Source organism: Nycticebus coucang, chromosome 11, assembly GCF_027406575.1.
Source record: "Nycticebus coucang isolate mNycCou1 chromosome 11, mNycCou1.pri, whole genome shotgun sequence".
Taxonomy (NCBI): Eukaryota; Metazoa; Chordata; class Mammalia; order Primates; family Lorisidae; genus Nycticebus; species Nycticebus coucang.
In genome coordinates this window covers 41,710,071-41,732,697 of record NC_069790.1, presented here as the reverse complement: position 1 = coordinate 41,732,697, position 22,627 = coordinate 41,710,071, and the positions used below count along the sequence as shown (strand labels likewise).

Genomic DNA, 22,627 nt, shown 5'->3' with positions numbered 1-22,627 from the left:
CAACCAGACCTCTGGTTTTATTGACAACAGTATTATCTAAGGAACTTTAAGCAGAGTTATCCATGCACCAACTATTTGTAAAATATAAAGGAATATCATAACTGGACATTGTAAATAACTTATTTTAGAAATCTGCTAGGGAAAAGAATGCAAATTAAGACTCTAGCTCCAGTGAGAAGCAAAAAACAAAAACCTTAAAAAACAAAAGATGCTAAAACTACATTCTTCTAAACTACATTCACACTATAAAATCTCTTCAATATCTGACATGTAAGTATGAAATTGAATGGAGGCATATACCTGTGTATATACACATACACAGAATGCAACATAATCATAAGAAAACTATCTTTACCTAATATTTATTAGTATTATCTAAAATTCAAAGGATGAAAGGTGGTGCCTGTGGCTCAAAAGAGTAGGGCTCTGGCCCCATATGCTGGAGGTTGCGGGTTCAAATCTAGCCCTGGCCAAAAAAAAACTGCAAAGGAAAAAAAAAGTTATGATGAAAATTCCTTAGTTTTTTCTTGGTTTACTAAAAATTCTGCACATATGCTGACTGATCACAGGAACTTAGAGGTTTCTCATACCACTCATGCATTTCCTGAACTTCTATAAACTTTTTTTTGAGACAGAGTCTTTGTCGTGCTAGGGTCAAATGTCTTGACATCCTCATAGCTCACAGTAACCTCAAACTCCTGGGCTCAAGTGGTCCTCATGCCTCAGTTTGAAGAATTGCTGAGACTACAGCTGCCACAATGCCCAGCTAGTTTTTCTATTTTTAGTACAGACGGGGTCTTGCTCTTGCTCAGGCTGATCTCAAACTCCTAAGCTCAAGCAGTCTGCCCATCTCAGCCTCCCACAGTGCTAGGATTATAGACATGAGCCACCTCGCCTGGCAGGAACTTTGTAAACTGCTATAGTCAGGGTGACTCAAATGACTGCTATAGTCATTTGCTTGCTCCACTTACCTAGCCTGACTTTGCATGCATTAAAACAAATATTGAACCACAATCTCTCCCAAAAAAGGTTTAATAAGAATTATGCATTAACAGCTAGACTCAAACACAGAGGAAAAGATAGTTCCAGCGTTTATTAGAAATGACAAAACGCTTAGAATATAAGCATTTACAAACATTAATAGTCACAACCTTAGACAAAGGAAATGATGTAAATACATGAACAAACAAACATCATATAATTTAATGAAGAAAATGCTGCAGGGAAAAAAAGTAACAAAGATACGACTACAAACAAAAAAAAAGGTTTATAAAAAATGTCCAAAATGATTTAAGAATACAGTAATTAATAGTTTTAAAGTTATAATTATACTAGAAAGTCTCTTACCTGTGTCTGAAATGTAGGCATGAAGTTGTACTGCATCATCAGAAGATACATTTGAAAGGTCATCTAAAGACTGAGAAAAAAAAATCGGGACACGTTTTTTTTAATTTTATAGGGAAAAAGTGTTGGAAGAATTCTATGTCAACCATGTATTACTCATCTTCACTGCAATGCAAACTTCGTGTTACTTGTATATCCCTCCTCCTCTTCCACACTCAATAATCCTCTCCATTTAGACTAACAAGAGAAAAGCCAAGATTAAGAAACTATAAAACAAAATAATTTAGTATTAGGCCTCATAAATAAGATGATTTCCTCCTTCACTGTGTCTCCATATGTTAGTTATTATTATAATTATGAAATGAGTCTATAGGTTATGATAAATTTTAAATAATTTTAAAAAATAATTCTACAAACAAAAATCATTATTGATTGACTCAAAAATCAATCTTTTATAAGTTTGGCCTTTGAGTCTAAAATTAAAAAATGTTTTTGCCACATATATGTATATCTACACATACACAGAATGCAACATAATCATAAAATGAAGGCAGACTGTGCAGAGAAAGAGTTAACAAGGCAGCCTAGAACTGCTTTACCTAGAAAGGACTGCTTACAAGGTTGTCCCTTGGATGAAATCCGGGAACTTAGATTTAACATTCTCTGACTAATATGAGTGGTTCACTGTACCTAAACTATCTATAAAAACAATGTTTACACTGAATACCTGCTTTGCTTCTGGGATTTGGTATGCACTGTGTAATACCTAGTGTGATATTAGTCTGCCTGTAATAAAAAAACCACACACTTTATCTTCAATGAGTTTTCCTGGTAGCAACATGTCAATGTGTTGTCACAAATCATTGCTGGGGGAATTAAGCATGTTCTGTGTGACTACCCTGGGAAAGCACTCTCAGAAGCTTGTGCCTAGTTTCTTTGGGACTTGTTCCCATGTACCCTTTCCCTTTACTGATTTTTCTTTCTCACCTTTCACTATAATAAATGCTAGCCATGAGTGCGACTATGCTTAGTCCTGTGAGCCTTCTTGGCAAATCACTGAAAGCGAGACAGGTCTTGCAGATACCCAACACACAAAATTCAGACATTTTTCACATATTATTCATACTTCATATATTCATATTATATCATTCAGACAGATTTCATGCTTTAAAAACCACAGGATCTGAATAAGATTTTGAGTTCTAATGTTATGTTAGCAATTATTAAGAGTCATCTAAATGACTTTTTAAATGCAGCTAATCCATATGACATAAAGCCATTTAAAGGAGACAGCCCAAAATGTTATCTACTAAAGATTGATTATTAAGAAAAGCAAAATGTAATAACTCCATACAGATAATCCACTAGTCAAGTGAAATGGCAGAATCATTAAATTAAATTAGGTCTAGTCCAGGCTCCACCACTGAGACCTTAAGAGACCTTAGCCATATCAACTACCCTTTCTCGTATTTCAATTTCTCCAATGGTAAAATGGTGTTAATGCCTACACTACATCTCTGTCAGGACACAATGTGCATGAAAACACTTTGAAAAGAAATACAATGCAATTATTTTTAAGTGTTCTTATGACCTATAATACAACATTTTGATAGAAGCAGCACAACCTTCAGTTTCCCTTGGAAAGGGAACATAAAATAATCAAGTTTTTAAAATAAAGCATTAACACTATAATGGTAACCTTCCTTTGTAGTTAACATTTAAAAAGCTACTCACTTTAAACATATTAGCATCTTATACTATACAATCCAAAAGTTGTTAAAAGACTTGGGAGATAAGTGTCTTTTTTTTTTTTAAGCACATTTAAAATATGCAATTAACAAATACTATTTTCATTACATATAATGAAAAATCTGATGGAAAAGTCACAAACATTAGTAACAGTTATAATGCACAACTAGACTGTAAAATTACAACTGGTAAAACAACATTAACTACAGAAAAATATCTGATTTAGAAATATAAGTATTGATAAGTAAAAGAAATTGTGATTTCAAAACAAGTGCATTACTGCTACACTGAAATCAAACACAATTTGCAAATCTGTCCTCGAATTAAGACTCTTAAACTCCTTGCAAGAAAAAGTGTTTCTTAATATTACTCTAAGAAAAAACTGAAAATTCAAATGTAGTATGACATCTCATCAACACAACTACAATGGCACTATTAGAAATTTAAGTGCCGGTCTCAATTATAAAATGAGTAAAACAAACACGTTATATATCTTCTTTGCTTAGTATATCAGAATAAATTATCATGATCTAGTTTATAATCTTAAACCATTTTTAAAATGCAGCTATTCATTATAGTTTGTCTATGCATTTAAAAAAAGAATAAGAAAAGTGCTGGCTACTTAAAAGCGTGAATTTAACAGATTTATAGGAAAAATAAATACTGCAAGTCACTGACCTCAAGTGTGACCAGTTTTTGATCCAGAGACTGTTTTAGTTTTTAACACGTGTGACAAAAGGGATTTCTTTTATTCAAAAAAAATTTATTCCAGATATGAAATAAAGAAAAATAAATTTTCACCAGCGTTTAAGCACTCGTAGAAGCCTTACAAATGTGAATACTAGAAAATTTCAAACCAAGGAAACTTTTTCTGTATAATGAACATCACTGCAATACTGCCAATACTCTGGAAACAATTCTTTTGGTTATAAGGGTCTGAACTACAATGAGTAAATGATGATGATACCAAATGATTTAGGAAACAATGTTTTAAAAGTTACAAAATATCTCACATAATACTATGGTTGATTTGCTTCAGTGTTTTGTTAAAGGTTACACTTCGTATAGTACTAGAACATTTACTCAGGTTATTTTAGAAGTAAGTTTAGTAGTATAGTTGACAACACAAGACAATGGATCTCTAAACCATTTAGCTATCTGCAAAGGTTTAAAAAAGAACAAGTGGGAAGCAAAGCAAAACAACAACCCTCTAAACCTCTCCCCACTCATAACTGCCACACCCCAGGCAAACTTTGGACTGAAACCTTCATAGAACACTAATAACTGCTTCCTAACATTTGGGGAATAAGTTATTCAATGACAAGGCTAGATATATAAGAGAACTAAAATGTTATTTTACACTACATCCTGAATATATAAAGTGCCAATGTCAGCTTACATGCTAAAAAGACCTCATTCTAAACCACTAATCATAAGACATAGTTGCTATAAAACTCTTAAGGCTTAAAAAAATCTGTTTACAATGACCTGAATCGATTTTAGTGTAGATTTTAAGAAACTTCTACAAGATTTTAGTTGTCCCAACTAGTTTCATATTTCTTTTCTAAATACCAGAGGAGAAAAAAATGTTTCTAACGTAAAGATTAGAAGGTATCACAAATTAACTGCATATCACAGCACTAATCAGACTCATTTAAACATATTAAATATTAGAATTAAAAATAATAAAATCAATTTCTTTATAAAATGCAACTACAATTAATCAGGTGTGACCTAAACCCAGAGGCTGATGAGTGGGTACAGTTAGAAGAAATGAGCTCTAACATTTAGTAGTAGACTAGTGACCACAGTTAGCAACAACGTATATTTCAAAGTAGGCAGAAGGGAGGACTTGAAATGCTCTCAACACATAGAAATCATACATACTCAAGTTGGTGGATATCCTAAATACCCTGACTTAGTCATTACATATTCTATAAATGTTAAAAATTAAATTACCATTAAAAAATAAAATAAAAATGAAATGTCATTTTGAAGTTCCAATTTATGTATCCCTTATATGTGAACTTAGCATTTCTTTAAAAGCATAATAACTTCTTACAATACTGAAGGATGATATGAGAGATCTAATATATCATTTAGTTACATGTAAGGTTCAGTCTTTTACAAATATTTCCAAGTCATTTTGATAATTAAAGTACCCACAATAGTACTTACCAAATTTATGCTTCCTGTAGGAGACCCATTAAAAGATTCTGTAGGGGGGAAATTCAACTTAGTATATAGTAAAAAACTTTAAAACAGATACTTTATCTATGTAAGGTTCAAACACCAAAAACGAATGTCACATAAGCCAAGACATAACAGAACAATAAAGAAAAATTGTGGAATACTCCTCAAATCTTGACCGTTAAATACCATGGTTTTCTAAGCCAGGCATTTTAGTGAAAATATATGTGTACCCAACAGCTGGCCAAAAATCAAAAAGGCATTAATGTTCAGGGGAGAATTTTTACTCTCACAGTTATCATATTAAGTTGCCTAATACAATGTAAGGATGAGTAAAACACTGCAGAGGGAGGCTCATGAGGAAACATCAGCAAGCACTATTTGTTATTTTTGTCTCACTAGATAAGAAATATTACAAGTGAAATTAGTCTTTAATGTGAGGGATAGATTGAGTTCTATTAAGTTTACTTATTTTGGTAGTAGATTTGGCTTAACAACATTGGAAGTCTAGATTCTTAAATGAGTGCTATCACACATAACTCATAAACTAAAAGATACTTGAAACTCCTTAGGGAATGCCATTTAATTAAAAAGAAACTAAAAAAAAATAATTTTTAAAGTTAATGTTAGAGAATGAATCCATTATAGATTGTTAAAATTAACGTAAGGAAATAATATTTTCCCTCAGGATTTTATTATATATAAAAGCAAATTAACTTACCAAATTAAAGTATCTTTTTGTTAGACACACAGATAAATCTATGGTAAAGCAATATTCATACATATCTTAATGTATGGTTTTTAGCACTTAAGAGATTTATGAGGTTAGTTCTCTAAGTAGGTCTTCAAAAAGCAAGACAATTACTTCTACAAAGAGGCAGCCTGTATTGTCTTCCCACTTTACTCTAAATGACCAAGAACATTTCTTGATTCCTTACACCTATGGTCACAAAAGGTAAACTAGAAATTTTTAGGGTTACCTTTTGGTTAATAGGAAGGTGTTAATTAAAATGAGTAAACAAATAGTTCTCTATCTTCTTTATTTAATTATATGCCTACTTTGTCTTCTGTGACCTGCCCACATCTTAAATCTGCCCACCAAAGACAAGTCAAGTTAAAAGGAGAATTCAGGAACAAAATAAGGCAAAGTTTGATTTTGTGGTCAACAATAAGAAGATCTAGACATATAGTCTAAAATCAATCTTGGGCCACATTTAATCAAGAATTTGGTAACTGCCTATAAATATTAAAAAACAAAAGCATTCTTTGACATGATGAAAAAAGGTGATTGAGATTAAAATTCTAAAAGGAAAGCATAATTCTAATATTTTTATGATTGTGAGGCCTTGTTTTAATAAAGAAGAAAATACCTACATTTAAAATAATTTAAAGTTTAAATAACTAAAGACAATTATGAAGAAAAAGAAAGAGAAGGAAGAAAGAAGAGAAGAGAGAAGAAAGAATATGCACAAGCAAAGTCATACGCTAAAGCACCTGCTATGCAGTTTGGTCAAATAGGAATAAAATTTCTTTCCCAGGAAAGAGAAAAGAGTGCTATCACACATAAAACTTGGCCTATTAATTTCAGCCTCAATTGTAGACTGCCTTTTTATTTTTTAAACCAGCTACACATTATCCCCAGATTAAACAATGATTTTAGAGTATCTAAAAAGTCGTCAAAATTTCAGAATGTCTAAAAAAATAAATGAAGTGCTGAGAAGCTTAATTTTAAAAGTCAGAAATCTAATTTATAACAAAAATGTGGTAAAAGCCATATGTGTTTCATATTATACCCATCACTCCACATACTTTTCCCCAAATCATTTCATAAAAGGGATAATTTCTCAACATAAAATGCATAAAAACTCATCAAATAGGAAACAGAGTAGTAGAAAACATGTTCTAGAATGACAATAAGATATGTAAAGTATAAAATTTCAGACTACAATCTATGATTTAAATGTGACAGGTTACTGATTTGAGAAGCTCATTTACTTCAGGTCAAAATCAGTTCCAGAAAAAAAAAATAATAATGTAGTTCATGCCTTAAGTAAGCACAGTATGAAATTTTGGTAAGTTCAAGATTGCTTATAGTTTCCTTCTGATAGTTGCATAGAAGAAGACTGGCCAGAAAAACATGAATAGAAGCTAAAATTAAAAGATTGTGGAAGAGTTCTTAATTATAAGACAAAAAACTAATCCCACAGAATATATTGCTACTTTCACCATTTAAATTACTTAGAAGTTCACACAATTAGTTATCTTCTTTCATCTGAGTCACATATCAAATCCACTTCACAAACACTAAGTAATTTCTATAATAGAAAAAATTAACATAAACAACAAATACTTTACAATAATCATTTTAGGATGGTTAATATAGTTATCACAAATTTCATAGCCACTCTATAAAAGAACATTTTCAACAGAGATGGGAAATACATATATAAATTAAATCTTACTACTCAGCTCCTAAAGAAATGTTTTTTTAAAAAAAATTATGAAAATTCAGTTAATAGATTATTTCCATTTTACAAATAAATAAACCTGAAAGAGTATTAATTAAAAACCCAGAGTATCAGCTAATCAATACAAATGTTATTAAAATTTAAATATAAATTTCTGTAACTAGATTTCTTAGATTATTTAAAAAATAATATCTTGCTAGTGTATGCAGAGGGTTAGGAAACAGTAGAGACAGAAAGCTGGGAAGCTTCCTTAAGAGGGATATTTTTTTACAGCAGTACTCAATACCTAACACATCTATTATTGTATCTCCATCCCCAAAATGGTCTTGTCCATAAAACCTACTAATAAGTAAATGGTTATAACTAAAGCACTTTCTTAAATTACTTAAACCGTTCTCACTTACTTTTATTTACCTTGCTCATTTACTTACTAGAACATACCAGAAAGTTTATCAAATCCTAGATACTTAATTAGAGCTTAAAAAGTATTTCTGGATTGAATTACAAGTAAAATGATTGCTGGGCCTGAGGGCTCTCTCCCAATAGTTTTATCTCTAACTTACTATTTACTAATAAAAAACTCATATTCATGTTTTAGGTTAAAAATCATTTATATATACACAATTCCATTTAAATCTGAAAATGACTCTGAGGTAAGGTATTATGATGAAAATATTATTCCAGATTTACAATTAAGAAAAATGAGGTTTAAAGAAATTAAGTAGTTGGCCAATATTACACAGGTGATAAGTGGGAGGAAGGTAGTAAAATCTATCTTAAAGTCTATTTTTTTTTTCACTATAAGATGCTAATAGGTCTCAGTAAAAGGGAGGAATAAACAACTTTTGAAGTTTCTTCTAGCTCAAGTCTCCCACACTGTGTAGGATTTAGAAAGGGATATAATCAGAGATTTTTTAAAACTGTGGTTTTTTTTTTTCTTATGCTTTATAGTTTATGATGTACTTTCACAGCCATTACTTATTATCTATTTAATCTTCTCAACAATCCTATTATTAATCATGAATATTGTTACTAGCAAAAAGGAAACTATCATAAAAATATTTCAGTGACTCACCTCAAGAAAACATTCATTAAGAATTCAAAGATCCTATACTTGTTGTATTCTAATTGGTTATTAAATTTTCAAACACTTTAGCTTAGTATAGTCATAAACTTTGTCAATCATTTACAGTTCTTCCAATATATTACAGTTTATCTTTGGCTTCAAGAACACTTTTTATCTTATATAAAAGTTATTTATTTATTTTTTTGGTAAGCAGAATATATATGGGAATATATATACATAAAATGTGTGCAACCTTACCTCCATCCCCATCATCTGATCCTCTAAAACTAGGATCTTTTAACATGTCCAGCTCAGCTAACATGCGTACATAGAGTGCATTCTGTCGGAAGGAAGGATAAAATCTCTCATCTCGTAGCATCAATTCATATACCTTGTTGAAATACATCAAGATATGCAATAATTAATACAGATATATGGTGACTTTCACTAAATAAGATTTCACCAAAAGCTACACTGAGGACTTCCCATAATTTATCACAGTTGCAAGACGTTAGCAGTAAGACTATTTCACAACTAATAACTTCTTCTAGTTCCTCCAGTAATTAAATTATACTGAAAAAGGTCCTACTACTACATAAGTCATAGGAAAGCAGGTTATAAATAATGTGCTAGGAAGTAATTTTTTCTAAGAAAGAAACATATATAAAGAAAGGTTCAAAGCTTATATGAAAATGAATGGGTCTTATTATTTACACATCATTAATTCATCAAATTCTAAGACTAGAATATTTGGTTCTACAGTCAGATTCAAAGAAAACAACCCAAATTAAGAATTTTCCTCATTGGTCAATTAATAAAATAAACAAAAAAACCCTGACTTTCATTTTTGGAATTGAAAGGTACTAAGCCATAACTTACTTTCTTAGTTACCACTCTACTTCTTTTAAATTTTCAGTCAGTTTTTTTACAAAAACTAATTACATGCATATAGAAACGTATGTTGTTTTTCAAGAAAAAAATAAATGATAAATGCTATACATAATACCTTCCTTTGAATGTCATCAAAGATTTCAGGGGTTGGATCTTCATGATTCAAAGTATCAGCTAATTTTGCTACTAAATAGTCATCAACAATAACTCTTGGAGATGCCTAAAAGAGAAATAATAGTAGTAATGATCTTTGTAATTTCTAAATACAAGTTAATATTTGATAGTAGGAGAATTAAAACTGAAATCATATTATTCAAAATAAATGGCAGAAAAGAATCATTTGTTTGTAAATGATACCTTGATGTTTAAGAAGGCTGAAAAAGGTCTAGCAATTTTTCTTCCTCATGTGCTACCCAGAAAATTGGTCCACAAACATGGACTTGACTTCTGCTGAGCAAGCTACCTCCCACTAAGTCTCATTTACTCCATCTACAAAGTGGAGTACTATATTAGGTTAAAATTATTCCAAGGATTAAAAAAGATCTGTTTAGCCCAGTGTCCTACACATAGGAAACATAGTTTAAAAGTTAATTAGTGCAGTCACTTTGTGACCATCCTGAATGATAATGTTTCCTGCAAAGATCTGAAAAAGCGCAACAAATAAAAGTGTCAGCCTTTTTAGCTCAGAAATCTTGACTGTGGAGTCAAAATTCACTTTCCCCATGAGTCCACTGCAAAAACCATTCAAAAAATGCTTGGAATAGTATATTCAACAATCATACAAAATTCCAAATTGCAACACTGGGATCCCTTATAGTTTATGATGTCCTTTATTTTTTGTTCTGTTCACCTAGATTAATTTCAATTTATATCTTACATGAAAAAGTACAGCATTCAAAAGGATAAACCAGAAACATGGGAACACCAGTGAAAGTGATTTAAAGTACTTCTCCTTAATCACTTTTGTATCCAGCTGCCTTTGAGTTTTGGAACCTATTATTTTACAAAGTATTATTTGTCAATTTCCCAAATTTCCTTCTGTTGATTTCTAATTTAATTCCATTGCAATCACAGACAATACTTTGTAGGATTGCAATACTTTTAAACAGAAACCAATTTTATAGCTTAGCATATGACTCATCCTGGACAACGTTCCATGTGTTCTTGAAAATAATGCATAATTTGTCATTGTTAGAGGAAATGTTCCATACAGGTGTTAGGTCTAACTGATTAAGAGTATGTGTTAAGTCTTACATATTCTATAAATTTCTATCTAATTGTTTTATCAATTATGGAGATTGAAGATTTGAAGTTTCTAAATATTATTGTTCCATTGCCTCTTTTCCCTTTAATTCTGTAATTTTTTTTTTCCCCCAGAGTCTCACTTTGTCGCCTTCAGTAGAGTGCTGTGGCATCACAGCTCATAGAAACTTCAAACTCTTGGGCTCAAGCAATTCTCCTGCCTCCACCTCCTACGTAGCTGGAACCATAGGTGCCCGCACCACTGCCTGGCTACTTTTTTTTTTTTTTTTTTCAGACAGGAGGTCTCACTCTGGCTCAGACTGGTATCGAACTCCCGAGCTCAGGCAATCCACTGGCCTTGGTCTCCAGAGTACTAGGATTACAGGTGTGAGCCACTGCACCCAGCCAATTCTGTAAATTTTTGTTTCATGTATTCAGAGGCTTTTTTGTTAGGTACATGTACTACCTGTGCTTATCAATGCCTTTCGCTCTATTCAATTGACCCTATTGTCATTATAAAACATTCTTCTTTTAATAACAATTTTATCTTATTTTTCTATTTTTGTCTGATATTGGTATAGGCCATTCCAGCTCTCCTTTGTTTACTTTTGCATGATTTATATTTTCTATCCTATTACTCTCAAACTATTGTGTCTCTGAATCTGAAGTATGTGTGACCTTGAATCTTAACTGGGTAATTTAGCATATACATGACTATGGCCATATTAATTTGATTGCCTAAAGATCAGATTCTTCTCTTAAACAATGAATAAAAATACACAGGAAGACTGTTATCAAGATTAAATGAAATAATGTTTGCAAGGTAGCTATGCCTGGTATAAAGATTATAAGCAAGTATTATAAAAATCATTCTTAATAACCTTGCTAAAGAAGATTAAGGAAGCAGTAATTAAAATATATCCTTACCTTTTCTGACAAATACTGCTCATAAATTCCAACAGCAGCTGCTCTTAAAAGACCTTTGGTTTGATTGGTTTGATGTTTTCCATCTCTCTGACGACTAAATAAAACCTCTAGCTGCTGTTGAGCTGTAACCCGGTATCCTTCCACTGTCATCCAGAAGAAAAGATGCGCTTGACCTCCAGTTTGTTGCATGTAATCTACCAAATAGAATTCATAACAACAGAGATACTAATGTCATACAATTTTGGATTCATGTAGCTGTACAACAAGTAAATAAAAAGGATTAAAATTTCAAGTATTTAAAACTACATTTAGCAAATCCCTGCAATAAAAAAATAGTTACAACATAAACTGGTTAAGCCAAACTAAAGTTGTGTAAAAAACACAAGTGAAAGACCGTATTTTAAAACTTCTTAATCCTATTTTTAATGATCTCTAGTGAATAAATCTACTACATAAAGCCTCATCAGAAATAAACTATTTCATTTTTAATGTAAATGTTCATTAAACATTTGTTTTCAATAAGGATTATTACTCATAACAGAAATATTTCTAGATATATTAAAAATAAAGAACGGCTCTTAAACAAAACACATATTTATATTTTTGATGGTGAAAATAAAGATTTAGGGATTTTTGCTGAAAATGTCCTCTAGGTAAAAGCAATTTTAATAAAATAATGTATAAGTAAAAATTTACATATATTAAAATGGTATAAAAACAAAGTACCTCATGTACACATGAACAAAATTGATACAAACACTGTGTGTACCTAATAAAGTACTTTCTTAGTGAATTTAAATTCATATTAGAATCTTCTAGGATTTATTTAAAAAGCAGTTTAACAAATGCATATTAGTTATGAGCATTTCCTTTAAAACAAAATAAATCTCTACCTCCATGGTTTCTAAGGGTAAATATTTCAGAGAATAAAGGGTATAACTGAAATGGGTGTATAAAATATTAACTATTTAAAATTTAATAATTGTGGTGTTATGATTAATTATAAATGTTCACCCATGGTTCCTATGGAGTTTCATAACGCCCATGTCCTTATTATAATGTTGGGGTGCTTTAGGCCTCAGGAGATAGTCTATCTGACCTGCCCTTGTCTGCCTTTCATCTGCCCAAGACAAAACTCTTACTCAACTGTGGGACACAGAGGGTCCTGCCTCAAAGCCTAGAGGAAGGAATATTATACAGAGAGGCCAGGAAGAATTTAACAGCTAGGCTTTGCTGGGTTTAATGATTTGCTTTTTGCCCAGTGACATTTCTACACAGTTGTCAATCATACTATGTAATAAAGCCTCCATAAAAAACCTAAAAGGCCTGAGTTCAGAGAGCTTCCAGAGCAGAGCATGTGGAGGTGGACAGGAAAGGAAATAAGAATTCATTCATGTTCTGGGAGGATGAAGCATCCCAATTCCACAAGGACAGAAGCTCCTGTACTTAGGATCCTTTCCAGACCCCACCTTATGTATCTCTTCTCTGGCTATTGATTTGTATCCTTTAAGATATCCTTTTTAATAAACCTATAAAGTAAGTAAATATTTCCTTGAATCTTAGAAGCCACTCTAACAAGTTAATCAAACCCAAAGAAGGAAATCAGGGGAACCCCAATTTGAAGCCAGTCAATTGGAAGTTACAGAGATCGAGACTAGTGTCTAGGGTGGGGTAGGGGTGCGTGTCTTGGGTAGCTATCTCAGAGAGATAGTATTGGAATGGGGAAATCGTGGTGGAATGGAATTAGAGCATGCCAGTTGGTGACTGCCTCTTGGCATGTGAAGAAAAATCCCACATTTGTTCACAGAAGTCCTCTTCTGTATTGATTATTGTGTTTAGAAGAAAGCACATCCTGAAGAGTGTTTTCCCAAAGCAACTGTATTTGCTGTGCATGTGTTCAAGAATCAGCCTGCACACAGCAAGCAGAAGCCAGGGTGAGCAAAAAGCATCCTGCCCTCCACGTACCTGAGATCTATGCTCTGACAGTATACTGCTGCTTCTGATCAAAGAGGTGCAGATAAGTAAGGAGTCTTTGTTACATATGTCCCTATTGTTCCAAGTCCATGTCCTACCTACTGAAGTCACTTCTAGGTAATGTAAAAGACTGGCCTTCTTTCTCCCTGGCCCTGTACATTTTTATCTTTTTCTCCTGTTAGGAGCTAGGTCTTAAAGAAAAGAACATTCAAAAGCAATTGCGTGTATGAGAAAATTAGAAAGTAACTGCAGAGTGTAAGAATGCAGTGAGCTATGATTGTGCCATTGCATTCTTTTTTTTTGAGACAGAGTCTCACTTTTGTCACCCTTGGTAGAGTGCTGTGGAGTCATAGCTCACAGCAATCTCAAACTCCTGGGCTCAAGTGATTCTCTTGCCTCAGCCTCCCTAGCAGCTGAGACTACAGGCACCCACCACAACACCTGGCTATTTTTAGAGATGAGATCTTGTTCTGGCTCAGGCTGGTCTCAAACGTGAGAACTTAGGCAATCCACCCATCTTAACCTCCCAAGTACTGGGATTACAAGCGTGAGCCACCTGCTCATCTGTGCCACTGCATTCTAACCTAGGTGACAGAGCAAGACCCTGTCTCTTGAATTAAAAAAAAAAAAAAAAAATCAACTGAAACACAAAAGAAGAATGCTATGCAGGAAATGATATAAGGCATACAGAAAACAAGTAACAAAATGACTTAAGTCCCTCCTTATCAATAATTACATGGAAATGGATTAAAACCTCTAATCAAGACAAGAGAGTGTCAGAATGGATGAAAAAACATAATATATATGTTGCCTATAGGAGACTTACTTCGTATACAAAGACACAAATACACAGACAGTGGAAGGATGGAAAAATATCTCTCGGGCAGTGCCTGTGGCTCAAAAGGGTAGGGCAAGGGCCCCATATGCCGCAGGTGGCGGGTTCAAACCCAGCCCAGGCAAAAAAAAAAAAAAAAACAAAAAAAAACAAAGAAAAACATCTCATGCAAATAGTAACCAGCAGAGGAGGCTATACTAGTATCAGGCAAAACAGACTTTACTTCAAAAAGGTTAAGACACAAAGACGGTCATTACATATTAATAAAGAGGTCAATAGAAGATACATACACTTTATGTATGACATACACTTTAAATGATATACACTTTAAAAACAATTATGTACCCAGCACAAATCATCAAAATATATGAAGCAAAAATTGACAAATTTGAGGGGAGCAAGACATAGTTCCACAATAATAGGTGATGACTTCAATGCCCAACTTTCAATAAGGGACCGAACAACCAGACAGAAAATAAGTGTGGAAACAGACGATTTAATACAATAAACCAAGTAGATTTAGCATACATATACAGAACAGTACCCGATGACAACAGAAGAATGTGCATTTCAGAAGAATGTGTATGCTTTTGTTGGGTAGTGTTCTCTATATGAATGTTACATCTACTTGGTTTGTTGGAACATTTTTCAAAACAGACCACATGTTGGGCCACAAATTAAGTCTCACTTGATTTTAAAAAGATGGGTATCACAGAAAGTATCTTTTCCAACTGCAATGTGATGAAGTTAGAAATCAATAATAGAAGTACAACTGGAAAATTCACAAATTTTTGGAAATTAAACAACACACTCTCACATAGACAATGGATCAAAGAAGAAATCGTAAGAGAAATTAGAAAATAGAAAAAGACGAATGAAAACAGAAACATAATACCAAAACTTACGTGACTCAGCAAAAAAGTAAGATCTCAAATCAACAGCAAACTGTACAACACAAAGAATTAAGAAGAAAAAAAAAAAAACTAAACCCAAAGTTAGCAAAGGAAGGAAAAACAAAGATTAGAGCAGATATAAACAAACTAGAGAACAGCAAAACAACAGAGAAAAATCAATAAAGAAAATGTTGCTTCTTTAAAAGAGCAACAAACTTTACAAACATTTAGCCAGAAGGACTAAGAAAAAAGAGAAAAGATTTAAATTATATAATCAGAATGAAACTGGGGATACTACTACAGATTCTACAGAAATAAAATGTATCACAAAAGAGTACCATGCACAATTTTACATCAACAAATAGTTGAAAAGGAAAAATTCCTAGAAATAGAAAACCTACCAAGACTAAATCATGAGGAAACAGAACATCCAAGGAGATGTATAAATAGATCAAATCAGCAATCAAAAACCTCCAAATAAAGAAAAGACATGGACCTAGATAGTTTCACTGGTGGATTTTACCAAACATTTAAAGAAAAGGTAAAACCTATCCTTTTCAACTTTTCCAAAAAATTGAAGAGAGAAGACCTCCTAACTCATTGGATGAGGCCATCATTACCTTTAAAACAAAGCCAGATAAAGATACTATAAGGAAAGAAAACTACAGACCAATATTGCTTATGAATAATGATGCAAAAAATCCTCAACAAAATACTAGTTAACCAAATTCAGCAACTTATTTAAAGGATTATACACCATGACCTAAGTGAGATGCACTCTTAGAATGCAATAATGGGTTAATATATAAAAATCAATCAGTATAAATACACCACACTAACAGAATGAAGACCACCAACACAAAACATCTTGTTATTGTTTTTTTTTTTTAATTTCAGATTGATATGAGGGTATAAATGTTTAGGTTACATTGCTTTCATTTTTAAGGTAAAGTTCAAGTTGTAGTTGAGATACACAAATGCATTTCACAAACTGCAACACACTTCCATGACAAAAACACTCAACAAAGTGTTGAGAAGTGTTGAGTTTAAGAACACAAGGAAACTCAACATAATAAAAGCTGTATATGAAAAACTCACTAAATATCATACTCATGCTTTTCCTCTAAGACTGGGAAAAGAAAAGGATAGCTGCTTTTGCCACTCTATTCAACATAGTACTGGAAGTTCTAGGCAGAACAATTGCAAAAAAAGAAAATAAAGGAAAGAAAGGGAAGGAAGGAAGAAAGAGGATGGAGGCAGGGAGGAAGGAAATGTAGGTCATCCTAATGGCAAAGGAAGAAGTAAAATGCTCTATCTCTATTCACAGATGAAATGATCTTGTAAACATAAAATTCTAAGGATTCTACTAAAAGACAACAAAGGAAATCAGCGAAGTATCAGAATACAAAGTCAACTTACACTGCTGAAAGAAATTAAATTAATATAAACATAAAATGGAAACATAGTTCATATTCATGGATTGGAAGATTTAATACTGTGAAGATGTCTGTACTACCCAAAGTACTCCACAGATTTGATGTAATTCCTATCAAAATCCCAATGTTGTTTTTTGCAAAAATTAGAAAGACCACCCTGAAAGTTATATGAAATCTCAATAAGGGACTTGCAATAACCACAACAATCCCGAGAAAGAACAAAGTTGATTTCTCAACTTACTCTAAAGTTTCTGATTTCAAAACTTACTACAAAGCCACAGTAATCAAAAGATACAGAGACTAACAAAATAAAACAGAAGATAGAGCCCAGAAACAAACCTTCATATATATATGGTCAAATAATAAAACAGGTCTTTTCAACAAATGATCATATATGCATGCAAAAGAGTAAACCCTTACCTCACACCATATACAAAAAATTAACTCGAAATAGACCAAACATCTAAATATAAGGAGTACAAAAAAAAAAAAATCTTTTTTTCAGAAGTATATATAAGATGTAAAACTATAAAACTCTCAGAAGAAAACATAGGGTAAAAAAAGCTTCACAAGCAGCTGGATTTGGCAGTGATTTCTTGAATGGGAGACTAAAAAAATCATAAGCAGTAAAAGAAAATAGACAAAGTGTACTTCATGAAAATTTTAAAAAATTTGTACATCAAAAGACATTTCCAACAGGGTTAAAAGGCAACTCACAGAATGGGATGACATATTTGCTAATCACACACTAGAGATTAGTACATAGAATATATACAAAACTAAAACTCAGCAACCAAAAAACCCCAACAAAAATAGTCAAATATAATCAATAAACTTATCTCCAAAGAAGATACACAAATGGTCAATCAACATATGAAATGGTGGTCGACATCAGTAATCAGAGAAATAACAAACCAGAATGACAATCAGATACCATCTCACTTCCATTAGAACAGTTAACTACTATCCCACCCCAGAAAGTTTAAAAAATAAAAAATACACATATATATGTATATATAAAATGACAGTATTTGGGAGAATGTGGAGAAAATGGAACACTGTGGGAATATAAAATCAGACAATTGCTGTAGAAAACAGTATGGTAGGTCCTCAAAAAATTAGTAATATTATAGAATATCATATTATCTAACAATGACACTTCTGGACCTATACCCAGAAGAACTGGGACAAGCAGGGTCTCAAAGAGATATTTAAATACCAAGTTCATAGCAGCATTATTCACAATAGTTAAAAAGAGGAAGAAACCATGTCCATTGATGGATGAATAGATAAGCAAATGTATAAACACACACATAAACAATGCAATATTATTCAGCCTTAAGAAAAGAATTCTGACCTATACTATAACATGGATGACCCTTGAGAACACTATAGCAGGTGAAGTCAGTCAGTTACAAAAAGACAAATACTGTACAAGTCAGTTTATATGAGGTACTTAAGCACAGTCAGAATCACAGAGACAGAAAGTAGAATAGTGGTTGCCAGGGGCTGGAATAGGGCAAATGGGGAGTTAGTGTTTAAGGGGTACACAGTTTCAGCATTGCAAGACAAAAGGAGTTATGGTGATTAATGTGGTGATGGCTGTACAACAGCATGAATATATTTAATATCACTGAATTGTACACTTAAAAATGGCTGAGATGCTAAATTTTATGCTATGTGTATTTTACTATCACAATAAAATTAGGAAAAGAATTTCAATGGCTATATTGTTTAAATAAAATGGATTTACCTACCCATAAAAAATTGTAGTGCAACATTGTCTACAAGAATGCTGTCCAGGGGGACTGTGCAAAGTTTCCCAAAGTTTGCTGCCAGTTTCACAGTATTTATTTCCTATAGACAAAAGTGAATATAGGTTAATATTTTATCTAATCACTCATTAGGTTAAAGGTCTTTAAAATATAAAAAATAAAATACTACATTAAATTAAAATGGAATGTAAATAAAGTTTTGTCCTTCTCGTGCATGGTGCTGCCTAATAAAATCCTCTTTCAGTGAATAAACTTTTAGTTATTTTAAGAGTTGTCCATCAAATATATATTAAAATATATTAAGCATTCATTTCTTTCAATATAAAATAAATCCAAATCACTGAATTTCAATTGTTGTCTACCTCTATGTACATCAAATATAAATGAACATTTCAGGTTAAAGTTAGAAGGGGATGTTACAAATGTTTTTCATGTTTAAAAAATAAACACATCAACATTTTCAAATATAAAGTCTTGTTTACTGCAAAAACCACAAAATATTCCCAAAGAGTAGTTCTGCTCCTAACATAGTAAAAACTCAATAATTGTTACAGACAATGTATTTCTCTTCAGACTATCCAAACAATGAGTTATAAATACTTTTCAAACTCATAAGGCAAAGTAACAACCTACATATACAAAAAAAAATAAAGAAAAAATCGGGTCCAAGATTTAAAGAACATCTGTATATTAGGTACCATGCTAGTTACATTCCACACATTACTTCATTTTATCTCCTTAGCTACCAACGAGGTATGCATCAACCAATCCTACTAAACCAATAAAGAAAACGAAAATCAGAAAGGTTGCCAAAATCACAGAGCTTACAAGTACGAGTCTGGGTTTTCAAATTCTGCTGCCCTTTCCAATAAAAAGGTTGTTTCTGTGAACTATTTATTTTCATGAGCTTCTCCATATTCCCAAATCCGTATTTCACAACCCTCTATTTAAAAAAGAAAATTTAGTAGGTTTACTATAAATTAAATAAACTCCTTTATTCAGGGGCAAACACTAATTAAGCCTAAGTGGTACAAAAAGGAAAAGGAAGAGAATTTGAAAACATTAAAAAAAAAAAAATCTATCACTGTAATCAGCAATTCCCTTTGAAACAAAACCAGAGTACAAAGAGTGACTACACTAAAAACTAAAGGTACTAAACAATGTTTTCTTCCAGCTTTAAAGCACTAAATCTCTGCTCTCCTGTACAGTAAACTCCCCTGAAGGGCAATTATCACTGTTTCTAATTCATCCCTTCCCATTTCTCCCGGACTGACTTCATCAGGCTTTTTCTACACTGCTCCAACAAAACTGATCTCATCAGTTAACCAGGAATCCTCATAGTAGCAAACCCAATGGTCAATTCTCAGTCTTCATCTTACTTAATGTTATACTTCGACACATTTGATCTCTCCCTTTTAACATCTGGCTTCCAGGATATCAGATGCCCAGGTTTTCCTTCAAACTCACCAGCTGCTCACTCTTGCTTCTTTAGCTGGATTCTCTACCTTCTCTTTAGTCCATTCATCGAAGTGCCTTTGTAATCAAGTCCCTGATATCTTCTTACTTATACTAACTCTTTTAAATAATTTAATACAGTTCCTCAACATTAAACAGACATACAATAATTCTGAGCAGCTGCAAAGTTTATTTCTATCATTAAACTTTCCCTTGAACTCAAGATTACCAGGTTAGTACCATCTACTTTGAATGTCAAATACATATCTCAAATTAAGACATTCAAAACTTGATAACTTTCTCCTGTCTCAGTTTTACACATTTCAGTAAATAGCATCACCCTTCATGCAGTTGCTCAAGCTAAAAAACCTTGGGATCAGCCTTAAGTCCTTTCTTTCTTTCTCACCCCATATTGAGTCCATTAAGCAAATCTTGTTAACACTATATGCAGTCTCAAATCCAGTGATTTTTAAACAGTGTGTAATGCTGTGAGAGGATGTTAGGTTTGCTATGAAAATTTTTCAATATCATTAATTAAATTATTTTCAAAAGACATTCAAAGCATAGTAAGTATATTCATTTTTATGATCAATATAATTTAAGGGTGCTATGGAAGTTTAACTATAGGTTCAAGCGTCCTGTGAGAAAGGTTGAAAAACACTGCTCTAATCACTTCTCACAACCTCTACAGACAACTCTTCCCTGGTTTAAAGCAGCAGTTTTACAAATGATCTGGTAGTTTCCATTCTCATCCCCACCATCCCACCATAGTCTATTCTTCACAAAGGGTCAAAGTGATCATTTTATGTCATGTCACCAACCTTGGAGTTAAGTCAGGTCACCTTACTTGCATGGGAAATCTCCAACTGAATTCCATTACGATTGGAATAAAACAAATAAATATTACACCATATATAATCTAACCTACAGGTTCTTCTGTAACTTAATTTCCAGCACAATCCCTCATTTATCCAATAACACACTGACCTCCGCTAACTCACCAAGCCCGTTTCTATCTCAAGGTTCCAGCACTTGCTCTTACTAGTGAAGAAAAGGTTATTCAAAGACAAAGATAAAACACAAGACTAACTCCCTCTCAGATATTCAGATACTTTATGCTCAAAAGGCATGAAACCTCTTGGGATCTATTATAAAAGACCCCCCAAAAGCCAACCACAGTGGTGTACACCTGTAGTCCCTGTTACCCAGTTAGCTGAGAGGGTAGGACACTTGAGCTCAGGAGTTTGGAACAAACCTGGGTAAAACAGCAAGAATTCATTTCATATTTTTTATTATTTTTTGTATTAATTAATTTATTTTTATTGTTAAATCATAGCTGTGTACATTAGTGCAATCAAAGAGTACAATGTGCTGGTTTCACATACAATCTGCAATGTTCTTATCAAACTGTTCGACATAGCCTTCATGGCATTTTCTTAGTTACGGTATGTAGGCATTTGTATTCTGCATTTAGCAAGTTTCGCCTGTACCCATTCCAAGATGCACTGCAGGTGTGGCCCCATCCATTATCCTCCCTCCACCATAACCTCTCCCTCCCTTCCCCTTCCTTGGCCCTTTCCCCATAGTCTTATGCTATTAGTTGGGTCATAGCCTTCATGTGAAAGCTATAATTTAGCTTCATAGTAGAGCTGAGTATAGTGGATACTTTTTCTTCCATTCCTGAGATACTTTGCTAAGAATATGTTCCAACTCCATCCATGTAAACATGAAAGAGGTAAAGTCTCCATCTTTCTTTAAGGTTGCATAATATTCCATAGTATACATATACCACAATTTGATAGTCCATTCGTGGGTCGATGGACACTTGGGCTTCTTCCATGACTTAGCAATTATGAATTGGGCTGCAATAACATTCTGGTACAGATGTCTTTGTTATATTGTGATTTTTGGTCTTTTGGGAATAAACCTAGTAAAGGAATTATAGGATCGAATGGCAGGTCTATTTTTAGGTCTCTAAGTATTCTCCAAACATCCCTCCAGAAGGAACGTATTAGTGGGCATTCCCACCAGCAGTGTAGAAGTGTGCCCTTTTCTCCACATCCATGCCAACATCTCTGGATTGGGGATTTTGTTATGTGGGCTACTCTTACTGGGGTTAAGTGATATCTCAAAGTAGTTTTGATTTGCATTTCTCTGATGATTAAGGATGATGAGCATTTTTTCATGTGTTTGTAGATCGTGGTCTGTCTTCTTTAGAGAAGTTTCTCTTCAAATTCCTTCCCCACCCTGAGATGGGGTCACATGTTCTTTTCTTGCTAATACGTTTGAGTTCTCTGTGGATTCTAGTTATTAGAACTTTATTGGAGGTATAACCTACAAATATTTTCTCCCATTCTGAGGGCTGTCTGCTTGCTTTACTCA

The 22,627-nt window shown here is 32.9% G+C and overlaps 1 protein-coding gene across 2 annotated transcripts in view; it reads right to left on the bottom strand.

The window, feature by feature from the left end:
* The window catches only part of SNX13 (sorting nexin 13), a 176,109-nt gene that overhangs the window by 39,074 nt on the left and 114,408 nt on the right, over nt 1-22,627 (bottom strand). For both annotated transcript variants that reach the window (XM_053609451.1, XM_053609453.1), the window contains exons 12-17: nt 18,773-18,872; nt 11,878-12,071; nt 9,824-9,928; nt 9,076-9,208; nt 5,272-5,309; nt 1,348-1,417 (exon numbers count right to left, since the gene is read on the bottom strand). In XM_053609451.1, the coding sequence (XP_053465426.1) occupies nt 1,348-1,417; nt 5,272-5,309; nt 9,076-9,208; nt 9,824-9,928; nt 11,878-12,071; nt 18,773-18,872 (640 nt within the window). The remainder of the gene's footprint in view (nt 1-1,347; nt 1,418-5,271; nt 5,310-9,075; nt 9,209-9,823; nt 9,929-11,877; nt 12,072-18,772; nt 18,873-22,627) is intronic.